The 19,068-nt window shown below is 42.5% G+C and overlaps 1 protein-coding gene across 1 annotated transcript in view; it reads right to left on the bottom strand.

The window, feature by feature from the left end:
- LOC138945621 (WD repeat-containing protein 44-like) overlaps positions 1-19,068 on the bottom strand; it is a 34,343-nt gene that overhangs the window by 3,660 nt on the left and 11,615 nt on the right. Inside the window, exons 5-21 of the mRNA XM_070317087.1 lie at positions 18,655-19,022; positions 17,597-17,900; positions 16,118-16,249; positions 13,557-13,760; positions 12,128-12,264; positions 10,580-10,675; positions 9,782-9,846; positions 9,165-9,226; positions 8,236-8,316; positions 7,686-7,730; positions 7,307-7,397; positions 6,051-6,166; positions 5,155-5,265; positions 4,415-4,537; positions 3,413-3,604; positions 2,529-2,630; positions 402-517 (exon numbers count right to left, since the gene is read on the bottom strand). Of these exons, the coding sequence (XP_070173188.1) occupies positions 402-517; positions 2,529-2,630; positions 3,413-3,604; positions 4,415-4,537; positions 5,155-5,265; positions 6,051-6,166; positions 7,307-7,397; positions 7,686-7,730; positions 8,236-8,316; positions 9,165-9,226; positions 9,782-9,846; positions 10,580-10,675; positions 12,128-12,264; positions 13,557-13,760; positions 16,118-16,249; positions 17,597-17,900; positions 18,655-19,022 (2,345 nt within the window). The remainder of the gene's footprint in view (positions 1-401; positions 518-2,528; positions 2,631-3,412; positions 3,605-4,414; positions 4,538-5,154; positions 5,266-6,050; positions 6,167-7,306; positions 7,398-7,685; positions 7,731-8,235; positions 8,317-9,164; positions 9,227-9,781; positions 9,847-10,579; positions 10,676-12,127; positions 12,265-13,556; positions 13,761-16,117; positions 16,250-17,596; positions 17,901-18,654; positions 19,023-19,068) is intronic.

Genomic DNA, 19,068 nt, shown 5'->3' with positions numbered 1-19,068 from the left:
AGAAAGAAAGAAAGAAAGAAAGAAAGAAAGAAAGAAAGAAAGAGAGAAAGACACAAAGAAAGAAAGGAAGAAAGAAAGAAAGAAAGAAAGAAAGAAAGAAAGAGAGAAAGAAAGAAAGAAAGAAAGAAAGAAAGAAAAAGATGACCACGCAATTTATAAGCGAGCTGGGCTTAGGTGTGCGACCCGAACGGGAGCCAGCCACGGAGCCCGGATTGGTTGAAATCACACAGACACATCTCAGTTTCAACCAATCCAACTCCGCGGCTGGCTCCCTTTGGGGTGTTAACTTTCTCGTGCACCAGAGCCCAGGGCACAGACACGAAGAGAGTGGGTGATACCTAATCTAAGCTGTTTGTTACAAGCCCTCACCAGCATCATTATTTGATTGACACTGTCCTTACCTGAAGCTTGCTTTGATCTGACTGCTGTTGTTGGTGCCGCCCTTGTATTTACAGGTCAAGGTCAGGTCTTTCAGGCTGTACAGCCGCACGCGGGAATCATTGGACGTCACCAAAATCTGAGGAGAACAAAATGACGCAGTTCAGTAAAAGTGTAGTCTTGACACAAAACTACCATCTCACAAGATGTTGGTTGTTACAGTGGAATCACCCTTATAAGACCTAAAATCAAAAATGAGGCCTTGAAAAGGAAGGAGTCTCAAAATGGAGGTAAATTTACAGAGCTTGTGAACACACCATCTAAATAATCAATGTCTTTGGAAAGGGAAAGGGGAGGTCTTGATTGGGGGGGGGGGGGGGGGGGGGGTCCTTAAAAGGTGGGTTCCACTGTACCATGTGAAACCACAACAAAATGAGAACAAAATGCTGGTGGGTGTACATGTTTCACACATGAAATATTTTCATCAATTAGAGAAAACGTTCAAGGTTGCATAGGTTCTAGGTAGTATTACAGTGGTGCCTGTGAAGTAAGCCCCCCCCCCCCCCCCAATGACAGGACACCTGCAAGGAAGGGACGCTTTGTGTTGTCCCTTTCCCTTATTATAGGGACAGTGAAATCTTGAAATCGTGAGTATTAACATTACTCAGGCATGGGAATTGAAAAAAGTAAAAAAGGTTGAAAATGTGTAAGTAATATCAAAGTCGACGGCGCGAAGCGTCTAGCCTTACTAGGGGGGTCCGAGGGCATGCCCCCCCCCCCCCCCCCCCCCCCGGGAATTTTGTGTCTCTAAAGAACCCAAATTGTGCAATTTGGTGTCATCTGAGCTCCAAGTTTGACATTATATTCAGTTTTTAGAACAATTTTTACCTCCCCCATTTATTTTTTCGGCAGACACTTTTGCTTTTTCGGCGGAACAAACAAAAAAATTCGGCGGAAATTTGCCTTTCGGCGAACAATTCCCATGCCTGATTACTTAAATACAACTGTCATGAGAGGACACCTGCAATAAAGGGACACTGTTGGCTGCATGGTCCCGAGGGTGTTCTTTCATTGCAGGTACTGCTGTCCAATAGCAAACCCCCACATAAACTTGACGGTGCATAAGAGGGGGGGGGGGGGGGCAAGTTTAATAAATGGGGGAGGGGAGGTTGTTTATTATTGTTTATTGTCTCTTCAGCAGGTAATGCTATTTGCGACAGGGGGAGGGAGGGGGGATACAACTTTCATTGTTTGAAGCGATCATTTCTCTCCCATGATAGCTGTTTCTGAACACAATCCTATCTCCAGGTTAGGAAGGGGAGACAGTATATGTCTATTCAACGCACAATTAGGTCAGTCTCACAAGCGACCACTTCAGACATTGTTTTCAGGCAGTCACTTCCCTTCTATGACGATTGTTTTTGAGAACAATCATTTCCTCACACTATTTCCATTCTTTCAAAGTTCTCACAGACTTCCTGTTTCCTCCAAAAAGTGACGCAACACTGGCACACATTATTTTCTGTCTGTGTGAGCAGAGTAAACAGACATGAGCATAATAGCCATTATCCAGATTTCGGCCCGTGTAAGGTTCACCCTCACACTGAGTGGATCTGGTATGTCCATTCTTCTTTTAATGTTTAACATCAATTCCATGGGGCCAATTCTGGAGTGTGCCATATGCTAGCTAGTCATTTCACAAGGCAACCCATAGATTCACTAATGATAACACTATGACAGCTTCTAATATTCAAATTTGTTTTCAAACGTTTACTTGAGTTTAAAGAACTGAAATTATATGCAAGCAAGCTGATAACTTTTAGGTGTAACGCAGCGGTGACTGAATGCATGTGTGTGTTTGTGTCTATGTGGGTCTCTCAATTCTGGAGTGTATATAATATTCAATTTGTAATTCTGTTTCCAAATGTTTATTTGAATAACATACAAGCAAAGGAATATCACAGCTTTGTGTGTGTGTGCATATCATATTTGTGTGTGTGTGCATCTCTGTGTGCCTGTGTATGCAAGCACGTGTCTGGGCGCTCTTTAGCGCACTCATCAGTGTACACAAAGCATATCCCTGTTTCTTTGTCTACATCAATGCTATATGCATCCATGAGCTAGCATAATGTGGTGTAGATGATACACACCTTGTCCTCTCCAGGCATGGCTTCAATGCCAGTCACCTTCCTCCCCCGGGCGTTCTTGCCGCGTGTGGATCGCACATTCAGCATGGTGTAGTACTTCAGTTGCTAAAACACCAGATAATACACTTATCACTCATGGTACCATCTCAGTTTTGCACCAGTTTAAACAAAAACCAATGCTGAGCATTCTTCCACTTACACACACACATCTAAGCCTGGCTTCTTTCATTGGCTTCTTTCCTTGCAGCATGAGGATATTTTGCTGAATTAATTTTGTTACTGACACCTATATCAATCTGTGAAATTGATTCAACAGGAAATTTCTACACCACATAGAAAGCAGCAATGCAGCTGATACTTGATACTTGGGGCCCGGTAGCTCAGATGGTAGAGCACTGGACTTGTGATCGGAAGGTCGCAGGTTCGAATTCGGGCCGGGACGGACACGGGTCAACTTTATGTGCAGACCCAGAGACGGAAGCCATGTCCCACCCCCGTGTCATCACAATGGCACGTAAAAGACCTTGGTCATTCTGCCATAAGTGCAGGTGGCTGAATACACCTAAACACGCAGACACCTGGGTAGCGCGACTCCGTTGCTGCTAGCTTTCCACTGGGAGGAAGCGACCCGAATTTCCCAGCAATGGGACAATAAAGTAATGAAAATGAAAATGAAAATGAAATGATATGTGGTCAAGGAAAAGCATACCCTTATCCAATTTGAAGCTCAGGACAGATCTGTGGTGGTGTGTGCATCTTTACCAGCCACAAACTAAAACTATTTCAACTGACAGAAACTAAAAGCATTTTCAAGTACAAGATTGACAACATTGTCAATGGTTAAATGTTACAATAACTCGGTAAACATTGGTCAAAGCCACACTTACATCAGTGGTGTAGAAGATGCAGCGTCCGTCGTAAGTGCCCACTACAGCCAGACGGCCGTTGTGGCAGAAGTTAGCCGTAGTGATGAGGTTTGAAGATCCTGACAGTTCGTTCCACATTGTCACTTTCTTGTCAGGGATGTTCCACAGTCGGATCTTACCATCTAACGACCCACTCAGAAAGTAACGGTCATCCTGCAAAATGGAATTTTAAATAAAGTTTTAATGCTATGAACGGGAATCATCATTTCAAAGTTTTCAACCAGTGTAAAACAAATTATTTACAGAAAATCTGGACAACTCTTTCTTTCTTTCTTTATTTGGTGTTTAACGTCGTTTTCAACCACGAAGGTTATATCGCGACGGGGAAAAGGGGGAGATGGGATAGAGCCACTTGTCAATTGTTACTTGTTCACAAAAGCACTAATCAAAAAATTGCTCCAGGGGCTTGCAACGTAGTATAATGTATTACCTTACTGGGAGAATGCAAGTTTCCAGTACAAAGGACTTAACATTTCTTACATACTGCTTGACTAAAATCTTTAAAAAAATTGACTATATTCTATACAAGAAACACGGGTAAAAAGAGAAACAGAATCCGTTAGTCGCCTCTTACGACATGCTGGGGAGCATCGGGTAAATTCTTCCCCCTAACCCGCGGGGGGAATCTGGACAACTAGCGTAGGTGATTCAACTGTGCCGGCAGACTGCAGCAATAAACAAGATGGCACACTGTTTCCCATGTAAACAGTTCGGCTCATCGTCTCAGATCTGGCCAACCTTTTACATGGAATAAGACCATCCCTCAACTTGGCGACATACCAGAAATTAACAAGCTGGGTGCTGTCTGTGTAGTGTAAAAACTTTTTCATAAATTAATTCATCAAAAAATTTCTAACTAGCAGACTCAAGAAAGTCTTTAACAAATCTGTGAATGATGGGGAATGACAGACAAAATCCTTATAAACCTATGAACGCAGAAGATAAAGTAACAGCTTCCCTTACCTTTGGATGGAAGACGATAGCAGTGACAAAGTCGATGTGTTGAAATGTACAGAGACACTCTCTCCGTGATATGTGCCATAATCTCACTGTTTTGTCCATCGATGAAGAAAGGATGAAGTAATTCTGAAATAAGATCGAAGACACTGATTAAAACCACACATAAGCAGGGACAAGTGTCTTTTGCAATGCTTCAGATAAATTGATATGGCAACAAAAATAACAGAACCGAGAGATGTTGATGAACATTCTTAAAGAAGGTTGAACTGACACATCAGAATAATACCGAACAGTCATACATTCTAGCACACACACACGCAGGCACGCACAAACACACACACACTCTTCAAAGCTACCTCAGATCAGCCCTGTAACATTATTATTATTATTATTATTATTATGAACATTTGTGCGCCTAATCTAAATATAGCCCTAGGCGCTTACAAAATATAAAATACATAGTGAACATTATACGAAACACAAATCGACAAGGACCAAGACACTCGGACTCATACACTCGCAGACAGGCGCACAACGAGAACGCGACGCACTCACTCATACCAACTACAGGCATATGCATTCTAGACGGAAAAACAGTCGTAAATAAATAAATAAATTATTGGATACATAAAGTTAGTTGAGAGAAGAAGAATAGAGAATAACATACATATTGATCACAACAATCATAATAACAAACATAGTGTACTGAACAAGATGCAAAACGCTTGAGAGCATGCTCTGACCTTTGACCAGGAGACATCCAGAAGGTCAGCGGTGTGACCTTTGTATGTGCAGAATGGCTTGGACATAAAGGGTGCCATGGGGTCGTCTTCTTGCTCCTGATTTAATTCTTTCTGAAAAAAGAACACACCGCAAAATATAATCAGTTTGGATTTGTCAGATTTACTTGGTGATGTTTAGTTTCATAGGTTTTTCACCACCAAGCACTGCATTGCATATAAACATGATCAGTGATAATCCCTTCATGCAGTGATATGCTGTGTCTGCTCTGCATGACAAAGTGATTTTTTTTTTTTGGTGAGAGTCAGGATTTATTCGCATTGGTAGAGAAATACAGGTTTGGAAAATCAAAGGTGAGACTTCAAAATAGCGAGAACAAAATTGGAAAAAGAGTTGAGAAGTTTGAACGCACGAAAAAGTAAAGATCTGTACAGATGTCTTATCCCTGAATGATGATTACATGACCATGGTGCTGTTTACTGCTTGACAATGAATGAAACGTGTCATACCAAACAGAGTACAGTGGTACCCCCCTTTTAAGACCTCCACAAATCTGAGAAAATTGGGTCTTAAAAAGGATGGATTCTTAAATTGGGGGGTCTTCAAATGGGAGGTCCATGTAACAGGAGTTACAAAAGAAGGAATGCCTCCAAAACGATGAACAATCTCATCTTAGAGACAGTGGAACCCCCCTTTTAAGACCCCCCCCCCCCCCCAATTTAAGACTCGCTCCTTTTTAAGACCTTGTTTTTCTCAGACTTTCTGTTCAAAACCTCTGTAAATTTACCTCCCTTTTAAGACTCCCTCCTTTTTAAGACCTGACTTTCTCAGATTTCTGGAGGTCTTAAAAGGGGGGTTCCACTGTACTAAAACAAGCATCCAGCAAACAAAGCCTCACCAGTGGGTCCAGTGTAGACTGACCAGGACTAGCACCAGCAGCAGCAGAGGCGGTGGCAGAACCTTCACAGCTTGTCGTGTTGAGACTCTCCTCTGACTGGCTGGGCGAGATTCGAACTGAAACAACACATTTTATGCTGTCACTGTGAGCCAATGCTTTATTTTCAAGGGCAGAGGAGTCAGTTTCAGAAACATACATGGCGAGCACACTATGAGTCACTAATGCAGTTGTTGAGTTTATGCTTTATTGCAATGTTAATTTAGGTAGCATTTTTGTGTGCGGTTTTTCAAGTGCAGAATACTGTTGATGTCAAAATATATTACAAATGATCCCAATCTTACAAACAAATGCCATTACCTCTGCAACATAAATCAGAGATGTACCGTATTTGACGGATTACAAGACGCACCGTTTTATAAGCCGTATCCCCGACTTTTAACAAAAAAATTGGGATGAGCCACGTATAGGCCGCATCACTATATTAGCCGCCGTCGAAAAAAATATAATCAGATCCTGTCAATCAATCAAAACAACCAGGCAAACGAAAGTACGATATTTGGCAAAATCGGCTCCGAGAATAAACAAGTGAAACAAAGAAGAAAAGTGAAAAAGTTTGAAGAAAAATATCACACACACACAATTTGTAACCAACACACACATGTAGTCCCGCCCGGAATAAGCTTTTTGGGGATGATTTACAACTTTTGCGCACATTTCGAGCAGACGAAAACACAACATGGCGGCTCTCCCTCCTCCAACTATCGCGAGACACAAAAAAACGAAATCTCGCACGCGCGAGATCCTGATAAATCCGGTGTTTCTCTGTACGCTATCTTGTCACGACGACTTGTTGACAAACGAAGATTCGCGAAAGAAAAAGAAAAGCACCGAGTCTTGAGTAGAGAGCTAATAAAGTACCGGTAATCGCTAATCGAGCGAAATGAAAATCCGCGGCGACTTCCATTAGGTGAATGGCGAATGCTATTCAAGTTTAGGTAACGTTTTAGCCGCATCTTTTTATAAGCCTCAATGTGATTTAAAAAAAACAAAAAAACTCTGTAGTCCGTCAAATACGGTAATCTAAGACTTGCTTCGTTTTTTAATGTTAAAACTCAAATACACTCTCCACGCCCCAACCCCTTACACACACATTTTGTTCATCTTTGCTTTTAATATATTTTATCCTATATTTTCCCTCATATCTTCCCTCTCCAGCATTCCCTTCAATCCACAACAGCATGTAGAAACAAACTAACCATCCTCGTATTTGCGGCGGATGTCTTCAAAGTATCCGAAGCAGCTTTTCAGCACCCAGACCCTGAGTATACCGTCCTGCCCACCTGTGGCCTGAAAGATAACAATAAAATCATAACATTAAGGATGAAGATGATGATGATGATGATGATGATGATGATGATGATGATGATAATCACACACACACATGCGTACACAGGCAAACATAGGCTCACATTTACTATTATATAATAATAATGGGTATTTATATAGCGCCTTATCCGAAGATCAAAGCGCGTATGCCGTGTGAGATTCACATCTTATCCTGTTCATACTCTACTGTCCACAAAATGCCTACAAATTGGTCCCCCCCAAAAAAACAAGTGTACATGCAGTACTCACCAGCAGCTTGCCACAGGGAGAAAACTTCATCGTCCATATTGCACCCTGCAAAGTAAAACAAAACAACCACAGATGTAAAAAAAATTCCTACCAACACTTTATTTATAGCTCATTATGGGCAAGTTCAACAACTGAAATTTATATAGCACGGATGGCCAAATCGTACGCCCGATCACCAGGGGCAAGTAAAAAATGCGCTGGGCTAGTAGAAACCACCTGGCAACTCACCCGGCTGGCCAGTGAAAATTCTGGTCAAATGCAACACTTTTGGTTACACTTTTGAGTGTCAAAGCCATACAAACACTGTAGATGCAGCAACTGTGGTATGTACCGGGCCAGCAACATTTCTGGCGGGCTAGTGACTTTCTTGAAGTTACTCACCCAACTGGCAAGTTAACATTTTGACATTTGGCCATCCCTGTATTATGTATAGCAAGAAAGACAAACTGTCTCTGGTCATTGAAGTGAATAATGCATATCTCGTTCAATCACTCTCAAACACGCATTCTCTGGACAAGTGCACCAATCAGAGTGAAATCATTCCACTCACGATGTGTTCCCCACTTAGCTCTTGCATCAGGTTGGGTTGAGAAAAGTCGTACGGTCCCTTGTTGTTGCTTGAGGATTTAATCTGCACACAAAGCACACAACTGTGAGCAAAATGTTATTCTTAAACCTGAAGAGAACGGAACATGAATGACTTGGAGAGGACAGCACGTTTCGCCCTGCAGTCCGGACTGACGATCTAACAGCGAACGACAAGAAGAAGAAGAATGACACACAATTAATCTTCCTATTCTAATTGCAAAGTCGGACATTCAATTAGACACAGTCATTTCCATTTCATTTTCATTTCATTTTTCATTTTCATTACTTTATTGTCCCATCGCTGGGAAATTCGGGTCGCTTCCTCCCAGTGGAAAGCTAGCAGCAACGGAGTCGCGCTACCCAGGTGTCTGCGTGTTTAGGTGTATTCAGCCACCTGCACTTATGGCAGAATGACCAAGGTCTTTTACGTGCCATTGTGATGACACTGGGGTGGGACATGGCTTCCGTCTCTGGGTCTGCACATTAAGTTGACCCGTGTCCGGCCCGGCCCGGATTCGAACCAGCGACCTTTCGATCACAAGTCCAGTGCTCTACCAACTGAGCTACCGGCCCCCAGTCATTCAGTAGAAGCAAGTATTAAAACAAACCAAACCCAAAAAATACATACATGTATTCACATGTTTAGCCTTTTTGAGCACAAAAAAACAGAATTGCTGAATTACATTTACAAGCCTTTTAGGACTTTCTTTCAGTAACGTTAGGTTCTTGTCTATCTTCTTCTAGACTTATTTTCTTCTTTCTCTCTTTCAGTCACTTCATCTTTTTGTTTTTCATGACCAAACTAGACACCCGTTCATGTGCGACTATGTCTCTGGTGAGTACAATTTTATTGTAACTTCATTCTCATCCAAAATGTTTCGTCTCACTTACCTTAAATATTTTTCCATCCACAGAAACCTCTTCCTCGACTGCAGTTTCTTCCCCATGCATCACTGCAACAAACAAAAACAAAAAATTCATTAAAATATCAAGTGGGATGTATGTTGTATTGAACTACAATAACACGGCAATATCATGGCATATTTTCTACAACAATTGAGCAACAACACTAACAGAAGACTGAAGACTCAAAACACAAAGACTCTTAATACCTGTGATGTTTTTATGTCTGTGATCGCCTGACACTGTAAGGCAATTTTCCTTGTTTTTATGAGGACAGTAACCATTTTGAGTCTTTGAGTCTTGAGTCTTTAAAACCATGAATGGTCAATTTACTGAATGTTTAATACAAATATAAAAAACTTTCAAAGAGAGTTGTTTCACAAATCTTAAAAGTGAACACACAAACACATAACGTTATTGCAAAGAGACAAACAGAGAAATGATAAAAAGAGAATAAAAAATGTAACGTTACCTTCACACTGGAAGTCTCTTTAATAATCTTCTCTCTTCTTTCATGTTCTTCCATGATCTTCTGTCATTTTCTAAGGAACTTTATCTATCTATTTCAGTGAAGCTCATCAGAAAAAAAGAGCACCCAAACTTACTATGGTCCGCAGCACTCCTCATCTTGTGTACAGTCTTCCCTAGGAACTTCTTCAGCTTCACTCTCCTACACAAACAAAAAAACAAGTCCCTTATTTTCCCATAAAAATAAAAAACATTTAGCTGATCAATATCAATTGTGCACAGGAATTACAATAATAAAACATTCAAACAATTCAGAACACTTTGCTGTACCTCTACAAGACGTTTTCTGTGTAGATTTAAATATATAACCACACTTAATATAAGCATAGCATGTTGTGTCGTCCCAAGTTTATCTTTTGTATTATATGCCACCCTATGTTATCTAAATATAATCATGTTTAAACCAACAATTTGCTGAAGAAATGCACAAGATATCAGAATAAGAGTAAGAGATGAATTAATGAAGGAGATCAAACTACAATTTAACGAAGCAAATATTCATCGGGAAACAGAAAGGGAGAGCAGGGTAGAAAGACATAGAGACAGCGACAGGGGGAGAAATAAGAGATAACAGTACAAGGCCAAGACAGGCAAACCTGCCCTGGAAACCACCTCTCGATAACGACCACCTGCCTACAACAACCACCCCAAAGGATCCTCAATGAATCTTTGCAAAGTAATTCACCTTTCCATAGCAACCACCTGTCAATAAAGGCCACTTTTCGTCAATCCCTAGGCTGGTCATTATTGACAGGTTTGACTGTAGTAACAAGAGAAGAAAGCAGAAAGAATGACAAAAACAATGCAGAAAGGATGAGAACAAAAAAAGATGAAAAAATATGAAAAAAAGACTGACCAAGAACAGGACTACTTACCGTTTTCGTTTCTGAGTGTTACCAGAGGACGCCACACTCTTCTCTGACCTTGTGTCCGACTCATCACTCAGGTCAAAGTCATGGATATTGGAGTCACTAACAAAATGAAATAAAATGGTATTTTGGTTTCAGTGTATTAAGTGCTGGATAGCAAAGACAGTATAATCACTACCAATGTTGTATTTGTGATGATGATGATGATGATGATGATGATGATGATGATGATGATGATGATGATGATGATGATGATGATGATGATGATGATAAAGAATACAACTGATTTTCTTTCCCAGTCGTTGGCAATACAAACACAAAATATTGCACATTATTTACTTCCTGTGGATGACTTCCAAGACAGATTTTGGAATGTTAGCAGTGTATCTGCTTCGGATGACTTCCAACATAACTCATAATATGATTTCATCATTCAGTGGCGCGTTATAACCTCAGCCAGCCAGACATCTTTTTACATTTAGTCAAGTTTTGACTAAATGTTTTAACATAGAGGGGGAATCGAGACGAGGGTCGTGGTGTATGTGTGTGTGTCTGTCTGTCTGTGCGCGTGTGTGTGTAGAGCGATTCAGACCAAACTACTGGACCGATCTTTATGAAATTTGACATGAGAGTTCCTGGGAATGATATCCCCGGACATTTTTTTCTTTTTGTCGATAAATACTTTTGATGACGTCATATCCAGCTTTTTGTAAAAGTTGAGGCGGCACTCCCTCATTTTTCAATCAAATTGATTGAAATTTTTGTAAAGCAATCTTTGACTAAGGCCGGACTTCGGTATTGCATTTCAGCTTGGTGGCTTAAAAATTAATTAATGACTTTGGTCATTAAAAATCTGAAAATTGTAATAATTTATGTTTTTATATAAAACCATCCAAATTTACGTTCATCTTATTCTACATCATTTCGTGATTCCAAAACATATAAATATGTTATATTTGGATTAAAAACAAGCTCTGAAAATTAAAAATATAAAAATTATGATTAAAATAAAATTTCCGAAATCGATTTAAAAACAATTTCATCTTATTCCTTGTCGGTTCCTGATTCCAAAAACATATAGATATGATATGTTTGGATTAAAAACACGCTCAGAAAGTTAAAACGAAGAGAGGTACAGAAAAGCGTGCTATGCAGCACAGCGAAACCACTACCGCGCTGAACAGGCTCGTCAGTTTCACTCCGTTTTGCACAAGCGGCGGACTACGGTCATTGTGAAAAAATGCAGTGCGTTCAGTTTCATTCTGTGAGTTCCACAGCTTGACTAAATGTAGTAATTTCGCCTTACGTGACTTGTTAATTATTTTGCCAAGTTTCAAATTCATAGATACCTAAATGAAGATGCAGTGTTCCTGTTTGTTCTTCTTTGCATACACAGTTTTTCGCTATTAAGCCAGAGATGCCACAGGCCTCTGAATTACTTCGAAACACATACACACAGAACGCACGCACACACACACACATACACACACAAACACACATACCCATACCCACACACACACACACACTCACACACACACAAACAACACCCATTACCTGCTGTACTCTTTGGTTCGTCGCATGATATGTAGAGACAAAGGGTTGACACATTTTGGCAAACGCTCTTCTGCAGAACTCAGTGAAAGCATTTCTCCCGTGTCCAAGTTCCGTATGGTCACTAGCTCCAGAATTTCCTGCAGGCAGCAAGACAAAGAGTGACTCTCAGTTTGACTAATTTCATTGAAAACAATCAATGATGAAACAAAACCATCATAAGGCCAAAAAAAAAAAATAGTCTGTTTACGGTTACCCGACCGACCCTATTTTTTTCGCGCGATGCTAGACTTTTTTTTGGCATTTGGGGAAAAAATAAAAATAAAAAATAGCGTAAAAATATGGTTTTTTGGAGAAAAAAAAAAGAAAAAAATCCCGACCTACCGACCCTATTTTTTTGGCCTATGTTACTGTAAACAGACCTTTTTTTTTTTTTTGCATAATGATCAACCAGACCTGGGAACCCCTGTTTTGCACTGGGAGTGTTCTCAAACAAACTTCGTGTATTTCCAGAAAAGTGAGCGTACTCCACGCCGCATTTGAACATCCATGATTCAAACATACTTCACACGCGTCCGTTGCACCGCCAATTAAGTTTACAAATACATTTAAAACAAATGCTTCTTTCAATGTTTTCTCCGGGAACAGACTACTTCCAATTCAGTAGGGGGGCGACTATCCTCAACCCAGGTGGCGGATAGGGGAACCGCCCCCAGATATGGGGGCCAGCTGCGAATATTGAATAAGCAGTCCCGGACCAACTAGCGGTGTCTCTTCCAGGACGGGATGGGTTGGCAGATAAGTGTCCGATGATGGTTACACCATGCGGGTAAGAGACGCATTAAAAGCTCTAGCCCCGGGGTGGGACCCCCGGTAAGAAATCCCCCATGTGTTCCCAGGGTTAGGTTTTTGAGCCAGAAACTAAGGGCGGGGTAACCCCTAAAGAAACCTAAGGGCTGAAGTCGGAGGATCTGGGCCAACAGGCGCACCTTAACCAACCACAGATCCACGCAAAAACGCAAAATGAAATGTCCACAGTCCGAAATGCACGCGATGGTGCTCGCCCAAGACACAGCACGTTTCGCCCTGCAGTCTGGACTGACGATCTAACAGCGAACGACAAGAAGAAGAAAATGTTTTCTGACCAAAAAATGTAATCATGCGTCAAAATAACGGATCGGCTTCGGGATGCGCTTGTGAAGAAAAGTAGCCTGGGAATTTTTCTTGTCGTATTTTTTTTCTCCACCGAACGTACTGATCGTATTCTAGACAATCATGCGTACAAAATACGGCAAAATCGTATGGGTTCCCAAGTCGGATCAACCCAAAGAACAGAAATAGGCACTATTTGTTCCGCATGTTCCATCAGAAAAATGAAATATCACCTTGCATACACAAACATTAATACGCTGAAACCTGAGAGTCAACTTACCTCGTCTGTGAGTAGCCGTCCAGAGCTGGTACGCGGTCGTTCAGCTTGCGGCGACAGATTCTGACTCCCACTGGTTGATGGTGACGCTGCTGCTGAATTGTTTGTCCCTGCGCTGCTTTCCTTCTTCTCGCTCAGGTTGACTTCCAATGAATCCATACTGGGTTCTCGGCTTGATGTTGCCTTAGGGACCCCTGCTTCTGCTTCCTGCAGTGGTAAATCAAAATTACAAGTTTTATCTCCTCTCTGTTACCGCCTTCTGATACATAAATTGGGATAAAAATAACTAACATTTTGGGTTCTAGGATAGATACTGCCTAACACTTTTCTGCTTCCTGCAGTGGTAAATCAAAATGACAAGTTTTAACACTTCTCTGTTACCGCCTTCTGATACATAAACCGAGATAAAAAAATAGAGATAAAAAAATAACTAACGTTTTGGGTTCAAGACTGGATACTGCCTCAGAATTGTCTGCTTCTTGAGGCAGTAAATCAAACTCATAAGTTTTAAAGGTCCTTGTCCACATTTGTATACATAAATAGACATTTGACCAATAAACTGCTGAGTCTCAGGGATGTCGTTAGGCGTCGGACATCGGACATATAACGATGAAAATCCCCAAATGTCCGATTCACATTGCCGCATGTGGGTCAGATGTCCTATCGTTTTAGCCTGAGCGTGGTCATTGTCCGATATGTACTCCATTCCTTCGGACAGCGCGATATTCGTTAATTTTAATTTCAAGATACAAATCTTCTAAAAGACCGAACGCTCTCGTGTTCAGCTGACACTGAAGTTGCCAGTGCCGCGTGCGTATCTTTTCTTTTGTCGGGAATTCCCGAACCGCTTGCGGTATGCGCTGTTTGGGTATAACATTCTCGGTGCAGCGCACTGATCTAAAAATAGTGGATTATTTTTAGATCAGTGCATGCTACAGGAGTACGGGAGACAACTCCAACTGGCTAAAATTTGTCGTCTGCTTTTGTTTTCGATACGAGACGAAGCACTGAATTATGCCGCTGAAAAAAACCTAAAACCTGCAAAAGATCAGCATTAGATCAAACCGATCATTTTGTTTTTCAACTTTTATCCAAATCATGCAGTTTGTAATCAAAGTAAGAGCTCTGAAGTTGTTCATGTTGGTTTCTTTTTTGTGGTTTCTTTGAAACTAAACAAATACAACATTATACGCACACTGTGTTGATGTATTTACTATATTATGTGTGTGTTCTACAGCGCGCAAGCGTGGGTGTGTGTGTGTGCGTGTGGGCGCATGACTTTGGAACAATTCCATGGAATGTGTTATAAGCTGTTTGGCGCAAATTCATAATGTCCTACTACACTTTCTGAAAGCGGTCAAATGTCCTATTGATGCTGAAGAACTCAGGACATTTGTCCTATAGGTATGAATTTGTAGCAACATCCCTGAGTCTATTCCCTACAAATATCAAAAATACACCTCCCTTCGATCAAGAAGGACAAAGCCAGGGTAGCCGTTTGAAAATTCATTATAGTATTCCAGTATAGTAAGATATCCTTATTTGACAAATGCCGATGGCAAAACTCCTCTCAAATAACATGCATTTCGTTCGCTTAAAAAAATCGTGGACAGTGCTCCAATACCCAGTGTCAAACTGTTGCTGTGATTGTGTGGGCGTGGCTGTCAGCATAGTGACATGAATTTGATTGGTCGATATTTTCAGGCAAAGCACATGTTCTTAGCAAACAGAAAACAAAATATTGGAAGTGTGAGTCACACTACCCAAAAATAAAATCTTTTTTTCAAAAAAAAATTCTATAACTTTTTTTCCCATGGTTCATTCGACATCTGACATAACTTTTTATCAAAATCTAATCATAAGATTATTGAAAAAAAGCAAAACTGTAGATGACCACCTTTAACACTTCTTTGTTACTGTTGTCTGATACTTCAGCAGCGATAAAAACAACTAACACTGCTCGGAGTCAGCGATAAAAACAACTAACACTGCTAAACCGGCACGGTTGGCCTAGTGAGTGGTAAGGCGTCCGCCCCGTGATCGGGTGGTCGTGGGTTCGAACCCCGGCCGGGTCATACCTAAGACTTTGAAATTGGCAATCTAGTGGCTGCTCCACCTGGTGTCTGGCATTATGGGGTTAGTGCTAGGACTGGTTGGTCCGGTGTCAGAATAATGTGACTGGGTGAGACATGAAGCCTGTGCTGCGACTTCTGTCTTGTGTGTGGCGCACGTTATATGTCAAAGCAGCACCGCCCTGATATGGCCCTTGTGGTCGGCTGGGCGTTAAGCAAACAAACAAGCAAACAAACAAACAAACAAACAAACAAACAAACAAACAAACACTGCTTTCTGTCCAGTGCTGTTATGCTGATTTTTGGTATGTTTTTAAATTGAAACATGCTTTCATCCACTGAAGTTGGTTGTTTCACAGATTCAAGATACATTGCCTTCTCATTACACATTCTGATTACACAGCCACCCCTCCCCTCTCACCCCTCACCCCCCCCCCCCCCCCATCCTCCCCCCCATCCCCCCCCCCCCCCGCAAAAACAAACGCAACATACCTCTAAGTTGATATGTCCACCCTCCTCGTGATTGATGAGCAGTGCTTCCAGCCCTTTACTGGAGCGCGGCAACATGGGAGACGGCAACGGCAACAGCCCCGCCATTTCAGACCCTGGGACTTCAGAGAGGCTCTGTCAGGGTAAGTGAGAAATATTTGGACTTGAAAAATAAACACACACAAAATAATCAGACGTACAGACTTTCTGGGGTGATCGGAGGAAAAACCCACCCTCCTACCAACACACTCACACTCAGGGGAGCATGCAGACATTTTGACACATGCATACACACAACCACTCTCACACATAAATACTCTCTAACACACTCACACACACACACACACACACACACACACACACACACACACACTCACACACACACACACACACACACACACACACACACACGGGCTCCCCACAGAGCGCATCCCTGCGTCCCATACGCACTGGAAGCCGAAATCATGTACTAGAAATTCCTGGAGGGGGTCCCGGGACGCACTAAACCTACAAAGAGCGGGTCCAGGGACGCACTAAACCTACAAAGAGCGGGTCCAGGGACGCACTAAACCTACAAAGAGCGGGTCATGGGACGCACTAAACCTACAAAGAGCGGGTCCCGGGACACACTAAACCTACAAAGAGCGGGTCCCGGGACACACTAAACCTACAAAGAGCGGGTCCCGGGACGCACTAAACCTACAAAGAGCGGGTCCCGGGACGCACTAAACCTACAAAGAGCGGGTCCCAGGACGCACTAAACCTACAAAGAGCGGGTCCTGGGACACACTAAACCTACAAAGAGCGGGTCATGGGACGCACTAAACCTACAAAGAGCGGGTCCCGGGACGCACTAAACCTACAAAGAGCGGGTCCCGGGACACACTAAACCTACAAAGAGCGGGTCCCGGGACGCACTAAACCTACAAAGAGCGGGTCCCGGGACGCACTAAACCTACAAAGAGCGGGTCCCGGGACGCACTAAACCTACAAAGAGCGGGTCCCGGGACGCACTCAATTTCCTCTGTCGTGCGTCCCGTATACTCTTTTCAGACTTTAGTCGTCAGCTAAGTCAAAGTGCAAACACAAATTATCCCATTTTCACGCGGGAACAAAGTGTTCGTGTGTGTTGCATTTGACTTGGTATAGTTGAAGTGTCCTCCTCGAATATTCTGGTAAAACAAAAAAACTGTTCAGATCACAATGCGTTATATGTAAATAGGGGGTTTGGGGACCCGGGACTCTTGGGACCCTCTAAAACTCTGCTAAGGGGGTCCATGGACCCTCTAAACATTGAAAATGGGGGTCCCGGGACCCTCTAGGACGGGCGTTCGTGGGGAGCCCTGCACACACACACACAACCACACACACACAAACACGTGTCAGCTAGCATACACACGCATGCACGCTCTCACACACACACATCCATTGTACCACTTTTCACTAAAACACAAGGCAGCAATCATGCACAAAGCCACTCACCTCAATAGCCTTTTTCTTTCTTCGAGGAGGAGCCACTGGCACCTGCCCTTCTGTCAGCAGCGTTCCGGGAGGGGTTCGATTTTTGGTGCTCTTGACGATGTCTGGCTCCTCTGCCCCAGCCTCCGTCTCTTTGATGATGTTGTCCACGAGAGAGTAAGTGCTGAGGTCAAAGTTCTCCATCTTGCTGTCATTGATTAGCAGTGTCAGACTCTTGTGTTGCTTCTCCTTCTCCGGCTGGAACTTACTCATGTTGCTCTGCAGCTCTGACGGCATCTTGGGTTGATCTTGTTCGTTGCCCTCCACGCTGTAACATGTCAAACAGAATCGTCCACAACACAGCTGAAGACAGTGTTTTAAATCTTGTTGGCATCATCTGCATGTATGAGATGTCAAATTCAGAGAGTTTTGCAAACAAGACAAGTTTTGACATTCGTCACATACAGTAGCACACCTATAATCAATCTAGCCCTTAGAAGCCTACACTGACAAACACTAACCTATCTTGTCTAGATTTCCCTCTCACACAGTACAGCACACTTCCAATCAATCTAACCCATTACCCTAACTGACACTTACCAGTTACCTATCATCATTACATTTCACTCACAAAACACACAATACCACACTATATAAAACAATCTAACCCTACTCTAACAAACGCTTACCTATCATTAAAGAATCATCATCATAAAGTATTCTTGTATTGTATTGTATCTCTACAGTTCACTCACACACAGTAGCACACTTCCAATCAAGTAATCTAAAGAAACCTACACTTACAGAAACGAACCTATCATTTCTACAGTTCACTCATGCACAGTACTACAATGGTACCTACGATGAAAGGACACCCTTGGGACCAGCTAAACGTGTCCCTACATTGCAGGTGGCCTGTCATGACAGGTACATTACGGTAGATGAAATAGACAAAGGGACGCCAGAATGTGTCCTTTTAAGGGAGGTGTCCCCTCATCGGAGGGGCCACACATCCCAAGTACCACTGTACCACACAACCAATAAATCTAACCCGAAGGAGCCTTCGACAACTAAACACTTACCTATCATTTCGCTCCACACTGGCTCTTTCCAGCGGCCTGGAGTCATTCTTGGGTAAGTCACCCCAAGAGCCTGACCGCTTCTTAGCATGTTGCTTGATGTGATTGGGGATGACGCTTGAATTTTCCATGCGTTCGATGGTGTGTGATTTGGGGCCCAACACGTTGGTACTCGCTGCCGTGCCGGTCACAGAGCCGATGTCGGATATTTCCGAAGTGACGGAGGCGTTGCATCCCGGCGAGTCCTTTTCCAGGGAGGAAGAGTCTTGGGAGGAAAGGTGAGCCAGAGAGCTGTCGCTGCCCAGCAGCTGCCGCATTTCCTCCAGTTTCTTGCGACGTTGATCTTGCTCCATTAGCTGTTGGCGTAGCTCCTGTGACGTGTTGGAAAGGAGGCAAATTTATTTACATTTTATTTTC

This window comes from Littorina saxatilis, linkage group LG13 (genome assembly GCF_037325665.1).
Source record: "Littorina saxatilis isolate snail1 linkage group LG13, US_GU_Lsax_2.0, whole genome shotgun sequence".
In the NCBI taxonomy this organism is placed as follows: Eukaryota; Metazoa; Mollusca; class Gastropoda; order Littorinimorpha; family Littorinidae; genus Littorina; species Littorina saxatilis.
Note: the sequence above shows the minus strand (reverse complement) of the source record. Positions and strands in the feature narration are given on the sequence as shown.